This window comes from Emys orbicularis, chromosome 2 (genome assembly GCF_028017835.1).
Source record: "Emys orbicularis isolate rEmyOrb1 chromosome 2, rEmyOrb1.hap1, whole genome shotgun sequence".
In the NCBI taxonomy this organism is placed as follows: Eukaryota; Metazoa; Chordata; order Testudines; family Emydidae; genus Emys; species Emys orbicularis.
This window is the reverse complement of record NC_088684.1, coordinates 82,638,074-82,662,125: the sequence shown is the minus strand read 5'-3', so window position 1 is coordinate 82,662,125 and position 24,052 is coordinate 82,638,074. Positions and strand designations below refer to the sequence as shown.

At 39.0% G+C, this 24,052-nt stretch overlaps 1 protein-coding gene across 1 annotated transcript in view; it reads left to right on the top strand.

The window, feature by feature from the left end:
• Window positions 1-24,052, top strand: part of RBBP8 (RB binding protein 8, endonuclease) — a 59,137-nt gene that overhangs the window by 13,192 nt on the left and 21,893 nt on the right. Inside the window, exons 5-10 of the mRNA XM_065398407.1 lie at window positions 7,244-7,339; window positions 10,689-10,801; window positions 12,112-12,187; window positions 15,029-15,198; window positions 17,340-17,444; window positions 20,294-20,388. Coding sequence (XP_065254479.1) covers window positions 7,244-7,339; window positions 10,689-10,801; window positions 12,112-12,187; window positions 15,029-15,198; window positions 17,340-17,444; window positions 20,294-20,388 — 655 coding nt within the window. The remainder of the gene's footprint in view (window positions 1-7,243; window positions 7,340-10,688; window positions 10,802-12,111; window positions 12,188-15,028; window positions 15,199-17,339; window positions 17,445-20,293; window positions 20,389-24,052) is intronic.

Sequence of the window (24,052 nt, the reverse complement as noted above, 5' to 3'; positions counted from 1 at the left end):
AGGAGTTAGCAGTGGCATTGAAAGAGAAGGCAGGGCAGCAGCACAAGATGAGGGACGTATTATCCTCAAGCTCCCACATCTGCAGCCTGCCCATCCTTCCCCCAGCATCCTCAGCACTCTCTCTAAATCTTCCCAGCAACCCACAAACCCTCAGCAGTACCAACAGCCCCAGTAATCACACATACAGCTACCTCTTAGCTTCCATCTTGAGCACTCACCCAGCTTTGCCAGCCACAGTTGCCAAGTTTTGTGCAGCTGCAAGTCCTACTCCCATCTCTGATTGGACAGTGTGTGTTGACTGTCAGCTTAGGCTTCAGTTTATAGGACATGCAAATTATTTGCAAACATTAAATTTGTATAAAACATAATGCATGGAACAGAACAAAATTTGGCAGATTGGGCCATGCTTTTTTAGTCCTTCAGCCAGTTTTCAGTCCATTTGACATTGGTATCAAAATTAATTCGAATTAATTTTGAGAGTAGGGTTTCATGAAACACCCTGCCAGATGTTTTGTGAAAATCCAAATAGTGTATATCTAGTTTATATGTCAGGAGTAAAGTAGCTTTGGCAATACAGTGACTGTGTAACTTCACAGACAATAATGGAACCAAGCTTGAAATCAAATCAGACTTTTTACACTACAACATGTGTACCATCAGTTTTAGTAAATGATTTTCAGTTAAGTTATTTCTTGCTTTGTGTAATAGTCACAAATATCTTGAAAAATCAAATTAAGCACCACCCTTTTTATTTATTATTATGTACAGCTTCCAAAAAGATATCTAGATGTGCTTCAGTTCCAGTCTAAAATTGTCAGATTGCTGTTACTGACTTAATCCTGAATATCCTGACCTGTTTCTACAGCCATGTAAAATGAAAAGTTTACATTCTTGGGCAGTTTGGTCTCTAGAAGATTTGTATTATTGATGATATTTTGTTGTGATTTAATACATATCAAACCAAATGGCGTAATTATTGTTTGCTGGAGTCGCTCTACAAGTACCACATTGTAGATACAATAGTCTTACATAGGGGTTTTTGTTTTCCCTGATGCTTTTGAATAGCTGAGGTTTACTATTTCAGACTTGATAACCAGCCTGACAATGAGCTCCTTATGTTGTACCCTGGTTCAGTGTTGGAGCTAATGATCTTGTAAATGCAGGGTCAGAGACTATTCATTACAAAGACTAGCTTCTTAGCCAAATTGTCAGTCACTTTGTCAAGCAGTACCAAAATCCTGAAAACTTCTTCCTGTTCCTTCCATTGTATTTCTTTAAAACATGAACATAAAGTTTAGGATCAGATCCCTAAATCTACTGAGTTTTAAAAGGAGATGGTAGTGTACCTTTATATAGTCTTTTAAGTATTTTTTATGTAAAACAGGATTCAAGTCTATAGTTTAATAATTTAAAGATGACCTATAAATGACTTTTAAAAATTGGATTTATTCCTTTTTTGCATGTTTATGAATCTCATAGACTTTAAGGCTAGAAGGGGCCATCATGATCATCTATTCCAGTGGTCACCAACTGGTAGATTGCGATCAACTGGTTGATCCTGGAGCCTCTGCCAGTCGATCTTGATTTCCAGCCGCTAAAAGTCTGGCGGCGCAGCAGGACTAAGGCTGGCCCCATGCTGCTCCCAGAAGCAGCTGGCACGTCTCTGCGGCCCCTGGGCTGGGGAGGCTGGCGGCTCCGCGCGCTGCCCCCCCCCCCCCCCCCCCCCAGCACCGACTCCGCAGCTCCCATAGGCCAGAAACTGCGGCCAGTGGGAGCTGCGGGGGCGGCATTTGCAGCCTCCGCGGTGGGAGGGGGCAAGCAGATAAGCACCTCGCACCCCCTCCTGCACCATAGCCCCCTCCTACACCCAAACTCCCTCCCAGACCCTGCACCCCAACTCCCTACGCCAGCCCAGAGTCCTCTCCCGCACCCAAACTCCCTCCCAGACCCTGCACCCTAGCCTGGAGCCCACACCCAAACACTGCCCCAGCCCAGAGCTCCCTCCTGCACCCAAACTCTTTCCCAAAGCCCACACACCTCACCCCCTCCTGCATCCCAATCCCCTGACCCAGGCTCAGCCCAGAACCCCTTCCCACATTCTGAACCCCTTGGCCCCTGCCCAGAGCCTACACTTCCTCCCGCACCCCAACCCTCTTTCCCAGCCTGGTGAAAGTGAGTGAGGGTGGGGGAAAGCGAGCAACGGAGGGAGTGGGGAATGGAGTCAGCAGGGCGGGGTAGACCCTGGTTTGATCTTAAATTCAAAAAGTGATCTTGTGCATAAAAAGGTTGGAGACCACTGATCTAGTCTGACCTCCTGAACACTGCAGGCCACAGAACCTCACTCATCTACTCCTGTATTAGACCCATAACTTCTTGCTGAGTTACTGAAGTTCTCAAATCATGATTTAAAGACTTCAAGTTACAGAGAATCCACTATTTACACTGAAAGTGACCCATGTCCCATGCAGTGAAAGATGGAAAAACCCCGGGGTCTCTGCCAATCTGACCCAGGGGAAAATTCCTTCCCAACTCCCAAGTATGGTGATCAGGTGGACCCTAAGCATGTGAACAAGACCCACCAGCCAGAATTCTCTGTAGTAGCTCAGAGCCCTCACCATTACCAGCCTTTGGAGATACAGTATTTGCCACTAGCAGTTGCAGATTGGCTACATGCCATTATAGGCAGTCTCGTCATACTATTCCTTCCATAAATTTATCAAACTCAATCTTGAAGCCAGTTAGGATTTTTGCCCCCCAGTACTCCCTTGGAAGGCTGTTCCAGAACTTCACTCCTCTGATGAGTAGAAATCTTCATCTAATTTGAAGCCTAAACTTGTTGATAATATCCATTTGTTCTTGTGTCAACATTGGCGCTTAACTTAAATAATTCCTGCCCCTCCTTGGTATTTATCTCGCTCATGTATTTATAGAGAGCAATCCTAATCCCCCTCCATCTTCTTTTGGTTAAGCTAAACAAGCCAAGCTCTCTGTCTCCTCTTATAAAGTAGGTTTTCCATTCCTTGGATCATCCTGGTAGCCCTTTTCTGTACCTGTTCCAGTTTGAATTCATCTTTCTTAAACATGGGAGACCAGAATTGCGCACACCATTCCAGATGAGATATCACCAGTGCCTTGTATAATGGTACTAACACTTCCTTGTCTATACTGGAAATACCTGACCTGATGCATCCTATGACTGCATTAGCCTTTTTCAAGGCTGCATCACATTGGCAGCTCATAGTCATCCTGTGATCAACCAGTACACTCAGGTCTTTCCCCCTCCCCTGTCGCTTCCAACTGATAAATCCCCAGCCTACAGCAAAAATTCTTGTTATTCCCGAAGTACATGGCATTGTACTTTGCACTATTAAATTTCATCCCCTTTCTGTTACTCCAGATTTCAAGGTAATCCAGATCTTCTTTTATGATACTCCGTGTTGGCAATACCTCCCAATTTCGTGTCATCTTGAAATTTTATTAACACACACCTACTTTTTGTGCCAAGGTAATTAATAAAAATGTTAAATAAGATAGGTCCCAAGACGGATCCCTGAGGAACTCCACTAGTAACCTCAATCCAGCCTGACAGTTCACCCTTCAGGCATGAGCCGTTGTAGTCTCTCCTTTAACCAGTTCCTTATCCACCTTTCAGTTCTCATATTAATCCCCATCTTCTCCATTTTAACTTAAAATTTCCCATGTGGAACTGTATCCAATGCCTTACTAAAATCCAGGTAGATTAGATCTACTGCATATAGTAGGCCTGAAAGGTGTGTGTGTGGGGGGGGTGTTCCCCCTTAAATATCAGGAATGTCTAGACTACTCGTCCCTGGCTTTTTACTCCACAAGGAGATGAGAGTCTGTATTAGTGCTTCTAGGGGCACTTGCAAGATCGGGCACTTCAGACCGTAAACTCCTTACACAAGAGGATCATTTAATTGTATTGTAAAGCACTATTTGGATCTATGATAGTGATTTGAGTAATAAGTGAAGTCAGAAAGCATTCAAGGTATTAATTTGTTTTAAAATTCTAAATCAATAAAAGAAAAAAATCTGGGTAGTACACTGCAGAAGCATCTTCCTACCACATTTGTGAACGCCAATCCCCAGCAGCCCAAAATCAAAGAGTTGTAAAATGTATTTGAAAACATCTAAAGGGACAGCATCAACTTGAAAATGGTATTTGTCTAAAAAAGCCCCCAAAACGCTATATTGACTAGTTACAGGTAGCCCCCAAGATAACAGAAAGAAGTTAGCAAAAAGGTTTGTTTTATTTACCTTGTGCATTTGGCAGCAGTTCGTTTTTAGTCAGATTTGTTGTTTCCCTGTATAGTCAGTCTCTCCCTTCCTTGAATAAACCCTTATAGGCATTCTTTAGACTATAAGGAAGGAAGTGTTTGGGGTTTTTTGTTTTATTTTGTTTTAAAGTTAGCTAACATGTTTTCCAATATTACTGAGCACATAGATTAGATAGGGTTTAATACCTTTAAAATGTGTTCCCAGGCTGTGGTCGATACTAAGCTCTACTCTAGAACCCATGAGAAGGGTAACTCTACCCCCTCCCCCCCCAAAACCAGTCATGTTGCGTTGTGGGGTAGGAGATTGCAACATCCGCAGGGCCGGCTCTACCATTTTTGCCTCCCCAAGCAAAAAAAAAAAAAAAAAAAAAAAGCCGCCCGGACTGTGCCGCTCCAAGAATGGACAGAATGCCGCCCCTTAGCATGTGCCGCCCCAGGCACGTGCTTCCTCCGCTGGTGCCTGGAGCCGGCCCTGAACATCTGTTCAGGATGGGGGGGAAGGGTAGTAGGAGAAACCAGGGGATCATTGGGAATTGAACAGCCAACCAGACACTATGCTTTTATAGCGTTCTAATCCTTGGTGCCATAAAACTTCCGCTGAATCCTGCCTGTCAAAAGGATTTAAAAGAGAGAACAAGCTCAATGAGTGCACACAGGCTACCGTGGCAGAATGGGTAACTGTTACTATATAATATCTGAGAATTCAGTAACTTTCTATTAAATTAGTCAGCTGTTCATCTTTTAATTGATAAAATAAAATGGTAAAAAGTTAATTTGTATATGAAAATTAAATGTTTTTTTGTTTGTTCTATTTACAAAGTGCCTCAGTCACTCAAATCAGCACTTCCCACCCTATGCTCCTTGATAGTACTCTGATTGTTCCATTCCATGATCCTCAGCAGTAAATAAAGAGGATCATAGAAGAAAAGGATTCAATAAACTGTCTTTGTAGTTTTCTTTAAGTAAAATACGTTTTTACCCCACTGTTTTTATGTTAGTCACCCAAATATTGGCATACTGTGACTGGAAGAGAGAGGGAAGAACAATTGTCACTGTGTAGACTCACTGCTCTACAACACCCAGCACTCTCATCTGAAATTTCTTTGTGAATTGTGTTATACTTGCACTTACTTTTCACCCCCACCCCCACACAGTTTGAAAAGTTATTGTGGGACAAGATTTGCAATGAATGGAAGCGGTTATATTTTATCTTTGAGGTTACAGGCAAATTGCATCTGTCTCAGAATAGTTAGCAGTTGCTGGGTGACATTTGTATTTCAGCAGTGATATTTGGTTTACAGGTTAATGTTTATAAACTATAGCTTTAAAAAACACTGCACGTTAAAAAAAAAAAGTAATTGAATTCTAGATTTTTAAAGGTATATAGCATAAATTACAGTTTTCCGTATTTAAGATGTTGACAAAAGTGCCCCCTGCTCAGAAAAACGCAAAAAAAAAAAATCTGCTGGGGGAGACGCACCTCTTCCCCAGCAGTCCAGGCAACACGTCTGTTCCAGCATGCCTGGAGTAGCCTCAGAGGCGGGGCGGTGCTGGGTGTGCGTGTCTGCATGGTTGATCCCCATCGGGGGGGGCGGGGCAGGGCTAGGCATACAAACAAGAGGGAGAGATTCTCTGTCCCTCTCGCTTGTTACTGCAGCTTGCTGGCGTGGAAGGGTAGGGCTTTTTATTATGCAGGAGGCAGGCTAGAGGCAGAAATGTAGCAGCCTGCCAGCTAGTTAATTGATCTCATTCTCTGAGGCAGAAATGTAGCAGTCTGCCTTCGTAGTAACATTATTAATGTTCCTATTGTTAACTGTTCCCATGCTCAGTCAGTTCCCCCAGGAGCATAAAACCTGTGAAAGTTTTTAGGCCCCTACATTGCTAGAGTGATGTAAAGGAGCCTTATTATAAATGACAGTAAGGGAATCTTCAGCTAGGAAGATCTATGTGCTTTTTCACTTTTTTCCTATGCGAAAGTGCCACAATGGGGTTATATTACATCTCAGGATTTATTTTACTTACCCACTTAAAAAAAAATACTGAGGGCAAATAAAACATTTACCAAGCAGTCAATAAAAATGTCAGGACAATCAGAACCAAGCACTTCCCGAAGTACCCTGCCAGTCCAGGACAATGATTAGCAAAACTGTATGACTTTCATGTGTGAAAGTCTGAGCAATTTAAAATGACATTCTACTTTTTTTTCCTTCTCTTTGGTTTTCTGTAATGTAATTTAAATCCAGGGTTATAACTGGAATGCAGGGTATTAGTTACCAAGTGTTTGTAACTTAACTTTCATGTGTTTTGGAAATGCTGAATAGTTATTGAGACTTTTTTTCTGTATTGTAGTTTAAATAAATTACCAAAACAAATGAAACTGGTGTGATTATATTGCTTTATTTTGACAAAATATGCAGAATTTTGAATTTTTTGGTGCCAAATTTGGATTTTTTTGGGGGTGCAGAATCCCCCTAGAAGTAGTATTTAGGGTGTCATAATTTGGGTGACTTTTGTCTGATTTATTTGGAGATTTGTAGAAAAAATTCGCTTTGGCCCCAGATCTAACCTACCACTTTTAATGGCTCTTTTAGTGGCATAACTCTTTTTGTGGGTTTAAATGGGGGAAGTGTCCAAAATCAGACATTAGTGGAAATTCAATTGCAACATGAGCTATGGAGTACCTACTATTTCTGTATAATTCAAACATTATTTTAAGTTACCAGCCATTCACAATAAACACATGCAAGTGTTTCATTTATTGTCTTCAACTTCAGCAAAAATATTATTATCAATCACACTGCTCAGACAGAAGAAACATTACAGAGAGCAAAGTCACCATAACCATAAACAGAATTCTCTATTGAAACTTAATAGCTTTTAGTCACAACTGAAGAGATTTTTTTATCTATTTCTAAAAGCATTTACCTGTTTCTCCTTTATTTTAGGGATGCAGAGAGGCTTGAAGAGTTTTATACCAAAAATCAACAGCTGAGAGAGCAACAGAAAGGACTTCATGACACTATCAAAGTTTTAGAAGACAGGTGAGTGAGGTTTTGTTTTGGTTTTGTTTTGCTGGAGGGAGAGGAGAGAAGGGCTGAACCAAACTTTTTTCATGTATACTCAAAACATAGTTAAAGGGAGAGGTAGCAAGTGCAAATCCTCTTACATAACTGTATTAGTTCCCAGGTACCACAGTGCTTGGTGCAATACAGATAAATAGAAATGAAAGAGATCAACCTGGAAACAATGTGGCAACTTCTAAACAAATTCATATCCTCTACAAAAATTGCTGTAAGAGGTGTAAATTAAATAGGCAATTGAGAACTTAGCACGTTTGAAGATTGACAAAACTCCAAAGCAAGACAAGATCCCGCCAAGGATTCTAAAGGAAATGGCAAAATAAACTAGAAAGCATTGATTAGATTACATTTTATATTTTAAAACTCTTGTGACAACTGATTAGACATCCTTCCAGTAGATTATGATTTTCAGGGTTCTTTTCAATCTCCTTTAAGCTTTTGCTTTTTCCCCAATCTTTTCTCATTCTCAGCTGTTCACTGATCACTACTTGCTCCATTCTGTTTTTTTCTTTGTTTGGATGCCATGTGGCTTGTTGTTCCTATTTTTGTTTAATCTGTTAGTATTGAACAAAACTAGTATGCATAAAATTATATCAAATCTCCTATTCGTCTTTAAAAGTGTCTGGGACCAGTATTGTGTTACTTGTGTATAAAACTCACTACTAAAAGGCTTTTAGAATGCATTGAAAGCAGGAGTTCATAATGTATTGGGACTATTTCCCTACTTGTCTGCTAGGTGAAAATCCACAACAAGGTAAAAGCCTTATAGTTTGCTTTATACCTGGAAATTCTTTGTGAAGGGGAATAGGACCATTGAATAGTGTAAGGTACTGAACTTTTGACCCTGCATGGACAAATTAAAGAGACACAAATGGATGAACTTGCATGGTTACTTAGCAGACAAAGTACTCTTGTTCTGAAAAACCAAGAGTATTTAAGACTGTTTGATTCAAGGAGGACAACTGTATTACAAACCTCAGTTTTAACTCTCAGAATACCACGTGTTTAATGTGGTTATGATAAGAAGAGAGACTACTAAAACATCCTTTTTACAGTAATTCTCCATTGCTGTAGTATCAAACATAATTAGTTTAAAAGCCAAGATGATTTTTCTTAGGGCCAATGCTCAACCTAAGATCTGAAAATTCAGCTGTATTCTTTCTGCTTCTTAAGTTACCAGGAATAAATTCTTACTGCAGAAATACAGTATTAACTGGCAATTATTTTGATAACCCAGGTAAAACAGAATCCAGCTCTGTGTTCCATAACACTTTTGGTTCTTCATTGCTAACAGTAGTAAATAAACACTTGGTTTTGCCTACAAAGTGAACAAATATGACGTAATAGGGAGAGAATATGTCAAGTAAAAAAGTGGTATTCAGACAAAATCCTTTTCTGACTACAAATATACTTTAAGGGCCTAGTCCAAAGCCCATTGAAATCAGTGGAAGCATTGACTTCGGAGACTTTGGATCAGACCCTATGTATGTGTGTCTGAGTTATTAGTTACATGGGGTTATTATTCCATACTGAGTGGTTACTATTGATTACTGGTCCAACTTGTATATTCTTTTGCTTCATTTTATCATGTTCATATTTTATGTTCAACATGTCTTATTTTTGCATAATTTTGGACAATTTTTAGATAGAAAATAATAGCTAAACATTAGAATTACAATTATTAAATGTCTAACATGATACTTCATTAAACTGTATCAGGCAAATGTCTCCCCTGAAGCTTACAAGAAAGTGATCTACTTATCTCATTTATTTACCTTGCGTTCGGTGAATTGCTCATTTAAGTGCAGAGAAGAGGTTGAATGTTGGTAGAGAGAGGTGTAAGGACAACAGAGTTGAACCCCTGGGTATTGCAGTGGCGATAAGCAGGAGGGTTTCATGGAGTCGTACAGCATAGAGTGTGTAACTTAACATTACTTATAAAAGTAACTCCTTTTATATTTTATAATAATATTGTATTGTATATTATAACCCTGATCGCTTTGCTTGTATGTTGTATCATTCTTTTTAGATTGTATGCTCAAGAGGATGTCTCTTGCCTTGTGTTTGGAAATTGCCTAACACATTTTGGATGCTGCTGAAATAACTGGAATGCATATGTACAAATATTAATATAGGCTCTCACTGAAATAAATCAGCATTCTTCACTAAATGGAAATAACTTGATAGGTGTTTCAAAAACTCCATTTTGAAAACTTGTGTATATAATTACACAAACTCACATAGACTACATGTAGTAATTTTCTCATCTAATAATTTCTTGGCTATTTAACATATGACTAATTACTGAAATCTTCCTTTAAATCTCAATTCAAAGTAAACCTTTAATTCTATTTTATGTACAGTTATTCAAGTATCAATACATCAAAATATGAAATGTCTTCAATTGGCAACCTTCTGTATAGTTGTCAACAGCTTACTACTTTTATTGTTTCAAAAGCCAATTAAGTACCAATGTCTGACTTACGTATGACTAGAGCCCTACCAAATTCGTGGCCATGAAAAATGCGTCACAGACCATGACATCTGCTCTCCCCCCTGTGAAATCTGGTCTTTTGTGTGCTATACAGATTTCATGGGGGAGACCAGCATTTCTCAAATTGGGGGTCCTAACCCAAAAGAGAGTTGCAGGGGGGTCACAAGGTTATTTTAGGGGCGTTGCGGTATTGCCACCCTTGCTTCTGCACTGCCTTCAGAGCTGGGCAGCCAGATAGTGGCGGCTGTTGGCCGGGCACCCATCTCTGAAGGCATCGCCCCACCAGCAGCAGTGCAGAGGTTAGGGTGGCAATACCATACCATGCCACCCTTACTTCTGCATTGCTGCCTTCAGAGCTGGGTGGCCGGAGAGTGGCAGCTGCTGACTGAGGGCCCAGCTCTGTAGACAGCAGCACAGAAATAAGGGTGGCAATACCATACCATGCCATCGTTACTTCTGCGCTGCTGCTGGTGACAGCTCTGCCTTCAGAACTGGGCTCCCAGCCAGCAGCCGCTGCTTGCCAACTGCCCAGCTCTGAAGGCAGCACCAGCAGGAGCACAGAAGTAAGGGTAGCAGTACCGCAACCCCCCCTAAAATAACCTTGCGACCCTCCCCACCAGGACTCCATTTTGGGTCAGGACCCCTACAATTACACCACCATGAAATTTCAGATTTAAATAGCTGAAATCATGAAATTAAAACTTTTTAAAATTCTATGACCGTGAAATTGACCTAATGCACTGTGAATTTGGTAGGGCCCTATGTATGACATTCTTTCTAACAGATGAAAAATTTATTTTTTAATTTTTCACATAGATTAAGAGCAGGATTATGCGATCGCTGTGCAGTAACTGAGGAGCATATGAGAAAGAAACAGCAGGAGTTTGAAAATATACGGCAACAGAACCTTAAACTCATCACGGAACTTAGTGAGTGTTATCTAGTATAATGGTCCCCAAGACAAAATGCAATCTGTTGTAAATGTAAACTGGTGATTATACACCTTGCTATAGGTTGAGAGAATTCCCATATTATAGCTTTAATAAGCCTGAGAAGTTCAATAAAGCAAGAACACTCCCTTCTGTGGTCTTCAAAACAAAATAAATAAGAGACAGTTTTTAGTCATTTTAATTTCATATTAACATATGAAATCCTGTTGCTCTAATCTCATTGTATGTATTTCGTTTTTATTCTCTCATGGTTATGGCCCTACCAAATTCACAGTCCATTTTGATCAATTTCAAGGCCAGAGGGTTTTAAAATTGGTCAATTTCAGATGTTTGTCTGAATTTTCAGGCTGTTGTAATCCTGGAAGTCCTGACCCAAAAGAAGAGCCATTGGGGTCGCAAAGCTGTTGTGCGTGTGTGTGTGTGGGGGGGGGGGGGGTCGCAGGATTGACACACACACACACACACACACCCTATGATCCCAGGGTCACAACACCCTGAAATTTCAGATGTAAACATCTGAAAATGTGAAATTGACTGATTTAAAAACCCTCTGGCCTTGAAATTAATCAAAATGAACTGTGAATTTGGTAGGGCCATAACCATGAGAGAATAAAAACAAAATAAATACAAAGAAAATATATAAAAAGAAAAAGGAACAGAAGCATGACAATAAAGAGAAAATGAACAGAGGAAGGTGGGACCTGGCATTATGGGAAGAGGCATGGAGATGAGACTCCGTGTGTTCTAAGTGCGAGGTATTGGCAGAAATAGGAGAGATGGAAGAGATGAGGTCAGAGGTGTAAGTCAGCGAATTGTGATGAGTCTTTCTAGTTTTAATTTCTACTATTACAGCTTCCAATAGCATAGTAATGTGTTATTATTTCTCAGACGATCTGGTTACTTTGGGGACCAAAAAGTAAGCCTTGATTATATTGTTTTCATGGTCTCTCTGTCCCCAGTCTAGGCAATTATGTCAGGGAACCCAGAATGAGCTGTTCAGTTTGACTGCAAAAAACTTACATCCAAAATTAAAGTAACTACTAATTACATGGAACTAATTAACATTGTGATCCAGTAATTTGTAATAACTTTGCTGTAAAAAATTAATTTACAACAATGACTCACTTGAATACTTCTGTTTTTGAATGTCAATAAAAGAGTAGAAGTTTACAGTTTTACTATTGTGTAATAATCTGATCTCTCACTTCCTAGTCATGTTAGAAGAACTAACAAAAGTCAAATGCAACATAAGATTAGTGTGTGTGCTGACGTTTCACTATATATTACAGTGAATGAAAAAAACAACTTACAGGATGAAAATAAAAAGATATCTGAACAGCTTCAGCAGTTGCAGAAGCAGATGGAGTAAGTTCCTTTTTCTCAACATTAATTTCAGAAAATATTACGTCTGTTTAATTCCTCAAACTTGAGTCAGATCTCTTAATAAATTGTCCAATGAAAGTCCACTTTCATTTGGAATTAATAAAGAACTGAAAACAAATATCTTGCTATCTCAATATGCAGCATTTTCCCTTATTTTACACTGTGTGTGTATGTGTCAGAGGGAAAGAATTTCTGTAACCAAGGGATTGGACTTATTGATAGCTTTAAGAGACCGTGGTCATTTTAAATTATCTTGGTCATTATGAATATGGATTTTAAATTCATATTCACTTATACCAGTGTAGATACTCAGGTTATTCTTTCTTGCCTGGGTGAGATTTTAGAAAAGAGATTTCTAAATTAGATATTTAGTGAGAGGGGGAAATCTCTGAAAAGCAGTACATTTTGCAAGAGACCCCAAGTATAAATGCAATCCAATGACCTACATATTCTCCAATGTAATATGATAGCACATGTAATATTGTACTTAATACAGAGATGATGTTGCATTGTGGGAGAGCGAGCTAGTATTCTTTCATGCAGCTGTGATGCAAAAGCACTCGAAATATTTTGTTCAGTTCTGGTCTTCTAGGGATCAGTCCTGTGATGGCAGGAACATAGACTAGAGGAACTAATAGGTCTTCTCCTTTTCAAGCATATATAATGAAATTAGATCTTTACTGCTTGGTTGTCCTCCTAGCAGGTCTAAAACTGTCTAAAATTACTATTTCCAAAGAGATTTATGAAGGTATAGGGGAAGGCAGTCTAGATTATAGGAAAACTGTATTGTGTGTTCAAATCCTATTTTACTAGAGGTCTTTCTACCATCCTTGGATGGAGAGATCAGAGACTTCCATGTTCAAATATTTTGGGTGGTTTCTGGGAGTCTTTCCATATTTCAGGAATTATGTATTTGGTGTAGTATCTTTGTGGACACTCTATATGTTGGAGAGCCTTTTCAGCAGTTACTGAACTGAACTTTAAACCCTTCTTCACTGGCTGTTTTATGTTATACTGTTTTGGAAGTCTATCTGAAATAGATCAGGAGAATGGTGGAGAAAAATACATTTCTTACATGCTATTTCAGTTTCTCAGTTATCTTGTACAAGACTGAGTAGCCTACTAATATTGAATGGAGATTCCAGCAATTAGTTCATGTTTGCAGGATAACTGAATGGATAAAAGTTGAGAAAATATGTAGCCAGTATTACTGCTTTCGTTACTGGTTCTTGATAGTACTTAGTGAATTTCATATGGAGAATTTCAAGTCAATCAAAGTCTGTTTGATAGCAGGTGGCATAGCTCTAAGGTTTCAGTATTTTCTGTGACCCCTGTTTGAAGAGAAGCAGCATAACCCACACATAAGTACTCACCTTGAAGTGTTCAAAGAAACAAACTTAGCAGGTAAAAAATATACCCGAGTTGACACTTCAGACTTGTCATACTAATTAAGCCTAAGTAGCTCAGTCATTCTTGTTGATTGAGCTGATTTCTACATTTTTTTCATTGCATTTCCAGCTTCTTTTACAAAAGCCATTACAAGTTACCTTAATGCAACCACAACATTTTTTTTTCCTGTCGGTTTGATCAAAACTTGCTGTGTGACTTTACACAACTCACTAACCTGTGCCTCAGTTTTTGTGGGTGGTGATAATTTATCTTTGTAAAGTACTTTGAAATCACCAGTTTAAAGGCACTATAAACATACAGAATTTTATTTCTTCTTTTGTTATTTTATTTTATTGTATAGCTAGGTAGTTCCCTCAGTCATTGAAGAGGATTTTGCTTGGCAGTTTCTCCACACTTCCTCCTCCTCTTCCTTTAGATCTAAGTCCTCGCATCCTACTTTCTAAAGACAGGAAAGTGGTCTCCAGTCTCTGGTTTCTCTTGAGAGGTCAAAAGGAGAAGTAACATTAAGGAAAAATGACAAAGGCAGCCTGACTGAGTTTGATTTCCTTAACTCTTTGTCTTTTCCCATGTGACAGTGAAAAGTACTTCCCGTAAGAGGACAAAAAAGGATAAAACATTCTGTTTATCTAGTTCAGAGATCTCTAATTAGAGCTTGTTCTTTCCCTCTGTGATCCCTGCCACTTCTAGATATGATTTCTTGGGAGAAAAGGTTTACCACTTTATTAAACCAGTTTTTGCACATCATGTGAATAGGCTCTGAGACCACACAAAATAGGGCCAAGTGAACTTCACGCTTACTGATCTATGCATTTTTAAACATGTTTCAGGTGACTTCTTTCTCTAAAAGGTGGCACAGCTTGGGGTATAGGGCTCTCTTAGGAGTTGTCTTAATCTTCTAAAAACAAATTAAATAAAGGCCTCTATAGGGCAGTCAGTAAACCGTAGCATGGAATCATATGTGAGGGAAGATTGTCTCTGAGCAATTTTAGTAACATTAAGGAACTTTAAACTTGCCTGGTAGCATCTCTCTTATTTTTTATGTTCTTGAGGAATATAGGAATTGCCATAATGGGTCAGACCAGTGGTCCATCTTCTTCTGGATCTTGTCATCAAAAGTGACAAGTACTTGATGGTTCTTACTGCAAGAGATTGACTTAAACCCTGAAGCATGAAAGTTTATGAAGTTCACAGGATGATCTAGCCTTTCTGAATTTCTTGTTAGGTCTGTCTCTTCTAATAGTCTGGAGTCATGATGACAATACTAATTCTATATCGTGTTGCTCTTGGCTATATATTTTGAATCTGTGATTGTCATTTTCTTAAGCTGATATTCATAAATTTCTTAAAATTAAAGATTTAGCTCTTCATGTTGCTGTTTCTAGGTTTTATTTTAGCTCTGAATTCTGTCCTCAGGGGGAGAGAGCAACAAGCAATGGAATTGGAGGAAGGGGTCATTCCAGATTCACCCGTTCAATCTTTTTCACTATCAGTGGTTAATCGTATCCGAAGAAAGAAAGAGAACAGGCATGTCCGATACACAGAGCAAACACATACAGATCTGGAGCATTCTGAAAGCACTAATGGTAAGAGTGTTGTTTTTAGTCACCTTTTTCTATAGTGGCTTTTCAAGATTTTAAAGGGAAAAAGAAAACAAAAGCCACATTTAATTTTGAATTCAAAAGATTTAAAAGCTTTCTGTATACAAGTTCAAAAAAAGTGAATTGGTTATGTATTGTAATAATTGTGCCAGTGCTCTAGGGTAAAAAGTTGTTTTGATTTTAAACATACCACTAGCATATTGGTTAATGTGTGTCCTACTCTCCCAAGGTTTCTGAATTCCCATATTAGTATATGATTTTGGCAGACAATAGATTTTTCTGAATCTTACCCTTTCTAGAACTCCTAAATAATAAAAAGAAATTGAGGGGCTGAATCCAAATCTTGTTCAGATAATTAACAAATGTGATAATGTACTCATTGTTATAATAGATCAATTAATTTACATTTTAAATGGAATTTATTTTAAAAGTAATTGCAAAAAATGGCCTCACAGGGATACATGTTTGGGTTTCAGTGACTTCAGAATCAAACTTGTTCAGTTTGTAAGCAAAAAGATTTTTTTTTCTGAAAACTGCCTAGGAATCATAAATTCATAGACTTTTTTTTTTTTTTTTTTAAGTCCAGAAGGGATCATTATGATGATCTAGTCTGACATTCTGCATAACACAGGCCAAAGAACATCACCCAATAATTTCTGCATCAAGTCTATAACTTCTGTTTCAGCTATAGCATATCTTAGAAAGACATCCAGTCTTGATTTAAAGACAAGTGATGGAAATTCTATCATATCCCTGGGTAAATTGTGCCAATGTTAATTACCCTCACCATATAAATTTGGAAGTCTAGCTGTATTCTTTCCTTCACGCACAGCCTTGCTAGTAATAGTTTATTTAGTAAAAGCTGTACCCTCAGTTAACACCTATACAAACCAGATGTTACTTATTGTTAGATATTTGTTAATAGCCATTCAGGACTTCACTCTACCATCTAGGCATCCCTGAATTAGTTTCTTGGAGTAACACTTACCTGAAGTTTGGAATTGCACTTTCTGCAGTATGTGTGCTTGTTGCACCACCTAGTGGAGAACAAAAGAAAAACCAATCTGCCATGTTCAGTTATTGCAGAGAAGTTGCATCAAAATTAACAAAACAGCCATCTGAATTGAGCAACTGCAAAACATGTTTTTCTGTTATAGGAATCCTGCTTACATTTGTCTTGTACACAAACCTATTAGTACTGCAGGCATTTGGATTAATCTAAACTTGGTCTAAGATATTCACTTAACAAATGTAAACTACTTTAATAACAATACAAACTATTTTTAGGTGCAGTAAGATTTCCTGCATATATTATAATGATACACAGGATGCATGTTACTAGATTTGAATATTGTATTCCAGACGCGCATACTATGTTAATTTATTTCTTGTGAAATAAGAATGTATCCTGCAAATATAGAAGCCTCTGAATAGTTATAAATATAAATTTTTAATAGGCTCTTTTCTTTTCAGGAATAAAAATAGAAAATATTAATCACAAAGTATATTAACTATTCTTACAGGCTGTTGGTACCATGCTGGAAAAGGTTAACTACGTATCAGTGTATAACCATACAAAATGTCATGCTTGTAATCCAAAGTGAAGTTATTCACTATAGTCATCATTGTCTTAACTGACCTGCTGGTGGGACAGCTGAAAATTATCCCCTCTAATAGGAAAATTTTTAAGCAACTGTCTCCCCTTTCAGCTGGCAGGTATACAGAACATAGGCTTTGAGTAAATGGGGTCTAACTGTAATGTGTTACATACATAACTGTGATTTGTTGCATCAACATAAATGATAATTATCTGTCAGAATATCTTTAGTGTTATTTGGCTGGCTTATTTTACGCTTTCATGTTAAAAAGTACTTTTCTTGAGCACAATTTCATCTCAAGAAATGTAACTTCTATTTTGTTATTATTTTTGTTTGTTTTTTTCCCTTCAAGTCTTGATCATGGAAACACTTTAATTTTAAGCATGTGAAGATAATGGGACTGCTCACATACTTAAAGTTAAGTGTGTGCACAAGTGTTTACAGGATTGAAACCCTAGTCTGTACCTATTCATAATTATGAAGCCAGGTCATATCCAATTTAACTCCTATTTTTATTCCTTTATCTAGCATTTGGAAAAGTTCCATTGTCGTCATCCACTCAAATTCCTAAGCACTGTGGAAAGGAAATACTAGTGGCAGACACCTGTGACCAAGAACTGTCCCCGATAGCAAGTAAATACTAGGTTTAATCATATTTTTTCATAAGGGAAAAAACACAGGCAGTTATGGGTAACCAGTAACTCAAATTCAATTTGTAGTTTTCAATTTGAGCTCGGGAGCCAGAAAAAAGGAGTAATCTTAATCCCATAATTACTGTGGATATTTCCTCAGTGAGCTGGCATACACTCCTGAGATCTAGTTCCCATTCTTGTCACTGAGTTCCATTGTCATTTTGGGAAAGTCTTTTAATGTCTATAAAATAGATTAAAATACTGTAAGTGCTAAATCTTACTATTCTTATAGTCATCCAGCACTGTCTCCAGTACAAGAGGTTATAACTAAAATCCTTTCTCCCATTTGATTCCAAATGTTTAAACTTGGTTTCTGTTCCTGTATTCTTGGCATAATCATGAGTTGGTGTAGCTTTATTTTTTTCTCCACTTCATGTTCTTTACTTTAGAAACAAGATGTCAAGCTTGTAATTTCCAGAAATTTTAGTTTTCTGGATTTTTCTGGGAAATATTTAATTAGATGACTGGAGATAGCACTGTTTCAGAAAGTATTCCTGTAGGACACTCTAGTGTTTGTCACCTGAAAGCCCATTATTTCCCCCTGATTTAATGAACTGAGCTGTTCTACAACTCTGTAAGAAGGCAAGTTTGCCTTTCTTTATTTCCCTAATCTAAACCTTAGATGAATAACTTTAAGGGGAAAAAACTACAAGTATTGAATGGAAATATGCATACAGTCAGTTCACTGTTTCATATAATGCATTGAATACATTTGTAAAAATTTTACAAAATTGTGAACATTTCATATTCTATATATGCAGTTAAATAATTAGAAATTATGTAAAACCATATGGCATTAAAAATATTTAAGTTGTCAGATCTAACAGGCACCTGTTTTAGAGCAGATCATTCCCTCATGTCTGCCGCCATGTTTGTTTTTAGCAGACAGCATAGATTTCCTTCAATGTGGGATTATTTTTAAAGTAATTAACTGTCTGGAGCAATAATCTTAGTTTGAATTTTAAATTCCTCTACATTAGAAGCAGATAGTAAATGTTTTAGAGATAGCAAATATTCTAAAATATGTTAGGACCATTAGAATAAGGTCTTTCTTTTAACCCAGTTGGAGTAATTTGCCCATAGATTAATCGGCCATCCTGAAATGCTGAGTTTCATTGGCAGTAAGTTTGCTCTGGATAATGTTTTCAAAATGGAAAAATTCTTCACTCAAAAGAAGAATTTCCAATAAAATGTGAAATAACAAAATGTTTTGAGCACTATGTAGCATAACATCATACTGAAATGCAATATAATAATAATTAAATTTAATGATCAGTTTTTAAAAATCTGATGATAAATAAGCCTGGTAAAACTGCGTTACTCTGGGCCAAATTTTCCAAAATAGCCAAGTTGCATGTTCCTAATTGGCATGCTCGGGTGCAGATAATTGCATGTTACACTACCTATTTTGTGCATGTAGCTGCACACTTTGGCCTGCAGTGTATTTAAATTTGCAGTGTATGTAGCTAATTCTAAAATCTTTTAATTAGTTAATTAAAGAGCAGACTGAAGATTACAGCCAATTAGTGTATTATCAGGTGCTATGTCTTCTGCAGAAATTTAAAATAACTGTGGTTGGTATAGGTGTAAAGGATATCATCATGTATCCCAGCATCCTTAAAAAGTCAGTATATGACCATATAAAAACTGTGCTATTATTACTTCAACGTACTTTTCCTAACACCACTTCCTAAACTCAATTTTCCCTTGAATTGAGATGGAAGTACTTAATTTGGTACCTGGGAGTAGAGTTTTGGGGGCTCTTGTCACAGAGGCATGATTATAGCATATCATCTGCTTTCCCCACTCAGGATTTTTCTTCCTTTATGCTCGACAAGGAGGGGTTTTGGGGACAATGCAGAAATCAAAGGGAACCCGGTCCATTTGCTCTGTGCTTCTATGTCTGTTTGGATATTGCTGCTGTACTCAGCACTCTACTTGTTCTGCCTGGCTACCAGAAGAGAAGTGTGTTGGAAAAGGTAGCCATTTCCAGATATGCAGAGACTTCAGGAAAAAAATCTGTGACAGCTTGTGAAGCATAGTCTTTGAGGCTAGCCAAAGGCAATGACTCTAACACATTAGTTTGACTGGAATCTTAATATTCTTATTTTCTGCTGTCTACTTAACCACTAAAATCAGATCAAATATATTTAGTGCTTAAGCCTGTAGTGAGATTTTACAGTTTATATTTTATAGCTGTAATCATTAAGACTGAATTAATTAGGTATCTTAAGTACATCTTAAAAATGCAGTAACTCAGAAATAACCTTGCATAGTACTCTGCCTCTGTAGGTAATGTTCCTCTTATTCTAAAGAATGTAGAATGTCATGCTTTACTTCAGTCTTCCCAGTCACTGAGTGTGAAATGTTTTATAGTACGTGCAGTGTTAGAAAAGTTAGACTTTAAAAAGTTTAATTTACTTTTTGGTGCACTATCACCATTGACACATACGTACTGCGCCAATCCACTTGCCACTATCATTGAACTCGTACTGTAGATGGGAAGCTTGAAAGGATAATTTCTGCTAAGATTGTCTCTGTACAGTTTGATTTTGTGGGACTGCATATGAATAGAAGGACTATCTTCCCTTCTGTATAGACAAGAATCCCAAGTTTTCACTAAATTGACCATGTCCCAAACAGCTCAGCACACTTCTGTCACTTTGATGTGGTTTTCAATTTATGGACTCTTTTTAAATCTGACTCAATTTACACAGTCTCTGTGTAAGAGTAGAATAAAATTATCATGTATGTATAATGTATTAATTATGTCTTTTTCTATCCACATAGATAAACAAGGGATGGGAAGCTATCCTGTTGCAAAGCCATCTTTTAACTTGGCTGCAGTTGTTGCAGAAACAATTGGACTCGGTCAAGAAGAATCTGTAAGTAATGTTCCTGTATTTCTCAAAAAATAAATCTTATAAGCCAGTTATTGTGTAATGCAGTGTTTGTCAAGCTATGTAGCTGACCTTGTTGGGGAACTGCTGAGCTCCAGGAACGTAAAAGTCACCCTAAGAAGAAAAGTAATTATTTCTTGACTATTTTCACTTTAAGCAAAAGCCTTCTGAATAATACATTTTCTAAGGGTATGTCTACACTACTCGGCAGGCAGCGATCGATTCAGGAGGGATTGATTTATCGCGTCTAATCTAGACGTGAGAAATCGACCCCCGAGCCCTCTCCCGTCGACTCCTGTACTCCAGCGCCGCAAGAGGCGCAGGCAGAGTCGACGGGGGAGTGGCAGCTGTCGACTCACCGTGGTGAAGATACCACGGTAAGTCGATCTAAGTACGTCTATTTCAGCTACATTATTCACATAGCTGAAGTTACATAACTTAGATCGATCTCCACCCCCCTCCCCCACCCCCAGTGTAGACCAGGGCTCAGTATTCTAAATACTGTTCTGTTTTTGCTTACTCCTGATGTAATGGCCTAGCAAGAAAGAGAAATGAACAGGTTTCCTGTCCACAGGCTTTAAGTAGCTTTATAAAATGTATTATTTCCCCCCCTACTTACAACTCTTCATTTGAATAAAACAATGAGTTAAGTCCACAGATCTGGCTAGCCTGTGCTCAGTGCAGAAACTGAGGTGATGGGATGGAGGAAGGGTGGTTCTAAGTCGCGTTTATAGTTCCCCTGGTCTTCAGGGCTGTCTGGGGATTGAACCCAGCCCTCATTGTAACTTGGAGCTGCCACTAGAATAGTCCCTAAAGGACCCAACTGCCAGGGATCACCAGAGTACAGCATACTTTTTCCCACATAAAACTTGTGCTTTGGGGAGTAGGAGGAATTGTTGGCATAAAGGTGGCTAGGGTGGCTTCATGGCACCCCCAGAATTCAGCTACCTGTTCAGTTAGATTTCTGGCCTTGCATCATTGGAGCAGTCAAAGGGAGTGGAACAGGTGGCCTCAATCTGGCCCATAAATTCACCTTTTCTGATAAATAAACTTTTTAATTGTAGTAACTGTATAAATTATAGTGGAACAATTGAAATTCTCTGTTTTACTTGTTAAACCAAGTAGGAGCTTAACGGAAAAAATCATCCTAGAGATCTCTACACTCACTAGCATAAGGGTAACACTCGTATGTAATGGAGACAGAACTTTCGGGAGCTGTTCCAAGACATTGGAACAAACTCCCACAGGAACAAAGGACCATCACGAACCACCTCACCTTCTGTTCCACTGTTTTCAACCTTCCCTACTCTGACAGACACATAGCAACATATACATTTCAAAACAAAAAAACCCAAACCCTACCAAAACCGTGCACTGCACATGCAATTCTTCTTTTTTGGGGAGGGGTGAGGGTGGGGGTGGAGGGGAGAAGGGAGAATGAGCAGATGTTGTGTAGTTCTGTATGACATTAGTCACGTTCACTTAAAGAACTATTGGAAGGCATGTCTATACTGTAGTGTAAGCCCATACTCGGGCTTCTACCTAAAGCCCCCTTCTGTCTGCACACAAATCTCTTGGACTCGGGACAGGGTCCTAGGACCCCACAAGTTTGGAGGGGTCAAGCCAAGACCCAGGGTTCAAACCTGGGTAAACACAGTCTCCCCTGGACTTGGGTCCTGAGAGTCTGCAAAAAGTATCCCACAATCCCTTGGGCCGACATTCTTTGAGAGAGAGGAAAATCGACTTGAGGGAAACAGGAGCAACCCCCTTGTTCTAGTACAGCAGCTCAGCAAGTTGGCGTTTAGCCCTTCCATTTTATTCTGACCACTGAACTGCAAACACAACTTTGGAGAACCTTCTGCATTTGCAGTGGACGCTGACCAGGAGTAGTCCTTTGCAAAACGCACTGCTTCATGGTTGTGGGAGCACAGGCAGATTTTGGTTAATCTCTCCAGTGAGTCCAGCTAAACAGTGGATTTTAGTAAGAGTACAAGGAATGACCACATATAACACCAAATAGCGAAGAAGCTGGCAGCGTTGGAAATTTACTGGACCAGTGACCAGTGCAGAGAGTGAATTAAGTGACTCAAGACTGAGTACCAGAAAAAATAGCAACAAGAGCTGCATGTCACGCAACCCGCCAACAGTCATGCCTGTTTTATGATGAGTTTGATCAGATGCTATGTGCTGCGTTGAGCATGGAGCCAATGGTGGTGCCTGATGACTTGGTCAGCCAAGATGGCAACCTGCATGTCCCAGAGTTCAGCATGGAAACAAAATGAAGTCAGCAAAGTGACTGCTGCTGACACCAGTTCAGAGGAAGCTTTGCCACAGGAGCAGCTGCAGCTCATCTCGGGGCTGTACTCAGAAGAGTTTTTTGTGCCCCATAGAGGAACGGCCTGCCACGGAGCCTGGTAAGTTTCCAGCTCCATTTTAATGTTTATTAATATAGAAATGGGAGCGATTTCTATTCTGTGAATGAATGCAAAAGTTAGTGCTAGCCCTGGGTAGCGGTGTGTATCCACTAATGGCAGATGGTATGCCAGCGCTTCGGTGTTCACCACCAAATGGAATTCAAAATGGAGACCATGAAATGCAAACAGTTAAAAACACATTTAAAAGTGAGTTGTTTCTGGAAAGCCACACATTTTTGATAGCACATTCCTCTTGCTAAAAATAACAACTTTACATTGCCATCCCCATAAGAACACTGCTCTGTAACCACTCAACAGTGTAATTAGGCACTTGGAAACAGTGAACTGAGGGGATTATGAAAATGTGTTCCATTTACAAATCTGGTCCATTTCAGTTACATGTAGTTCATGCAGTCCATAGGTGACTAAATCATTTTTCCCAAATATGACTGGGGTTTTAAGTTTGGTCCAGAAATGTGCCGGGGATGTGGGAATGGCTGTGGAGTTCTGGGTATTTTCATGCAGTCATAACAGGCTCAGTCATGTGGATGCTTACACAGCATCTTGTTGATTCCCTCATGAATTCTGACCCAATCCCAGGTGCTGATAGCTGCAAACTTTTCCCATAGCAGGAACTCCAGATAGGTAGTCATGTTTTGGGGAAGGGCATATTTTCCAGGGCCGTTTTGGTAGCTGACCATCCCACTCCACTCGTAGAGGCGCTGTTCAGTCGCTACTTTGCATATTTCATTGGCAGGCATTGCTGGTTTCCCATGGGCAGCTTGCAGTAACACCTCTATTTGCCAGTTGGGGACCACAAGAACTGGTATGTCCTCCAAAATGTGGAATGCCTGAAATGATAGAGCAACCTTTTGTAGAACAGCCACTAATGTCCCTGTTGCCCTCCCACAGCCCAAGTTGTTCTGCAATTCTTGGGGGAGGGGGAGAAAGCAGCTGCGATTTTTAACTTGCCATTGTCTCTGTACTTATTACACTGTGATTAACCTGGCTGTGTCCAGGGAGCTTCTGTGGGCTGAAGCATCCCCCTCACAATATATTGAAATTCAGTTTTTAAAAGTAACATTTTATATCCTTGAAATTCCACAAGGATTTTTTCTGTGCTCCTGCACTGAGCTATTTGAGACAATAACCCTCTGTGTCTTGCCTTATTCCAGGCCCCTCAACTTCTACAGGCTAGTACTTCTACAGCGCAGAAGAAGCCTGTGTCAGTGTAC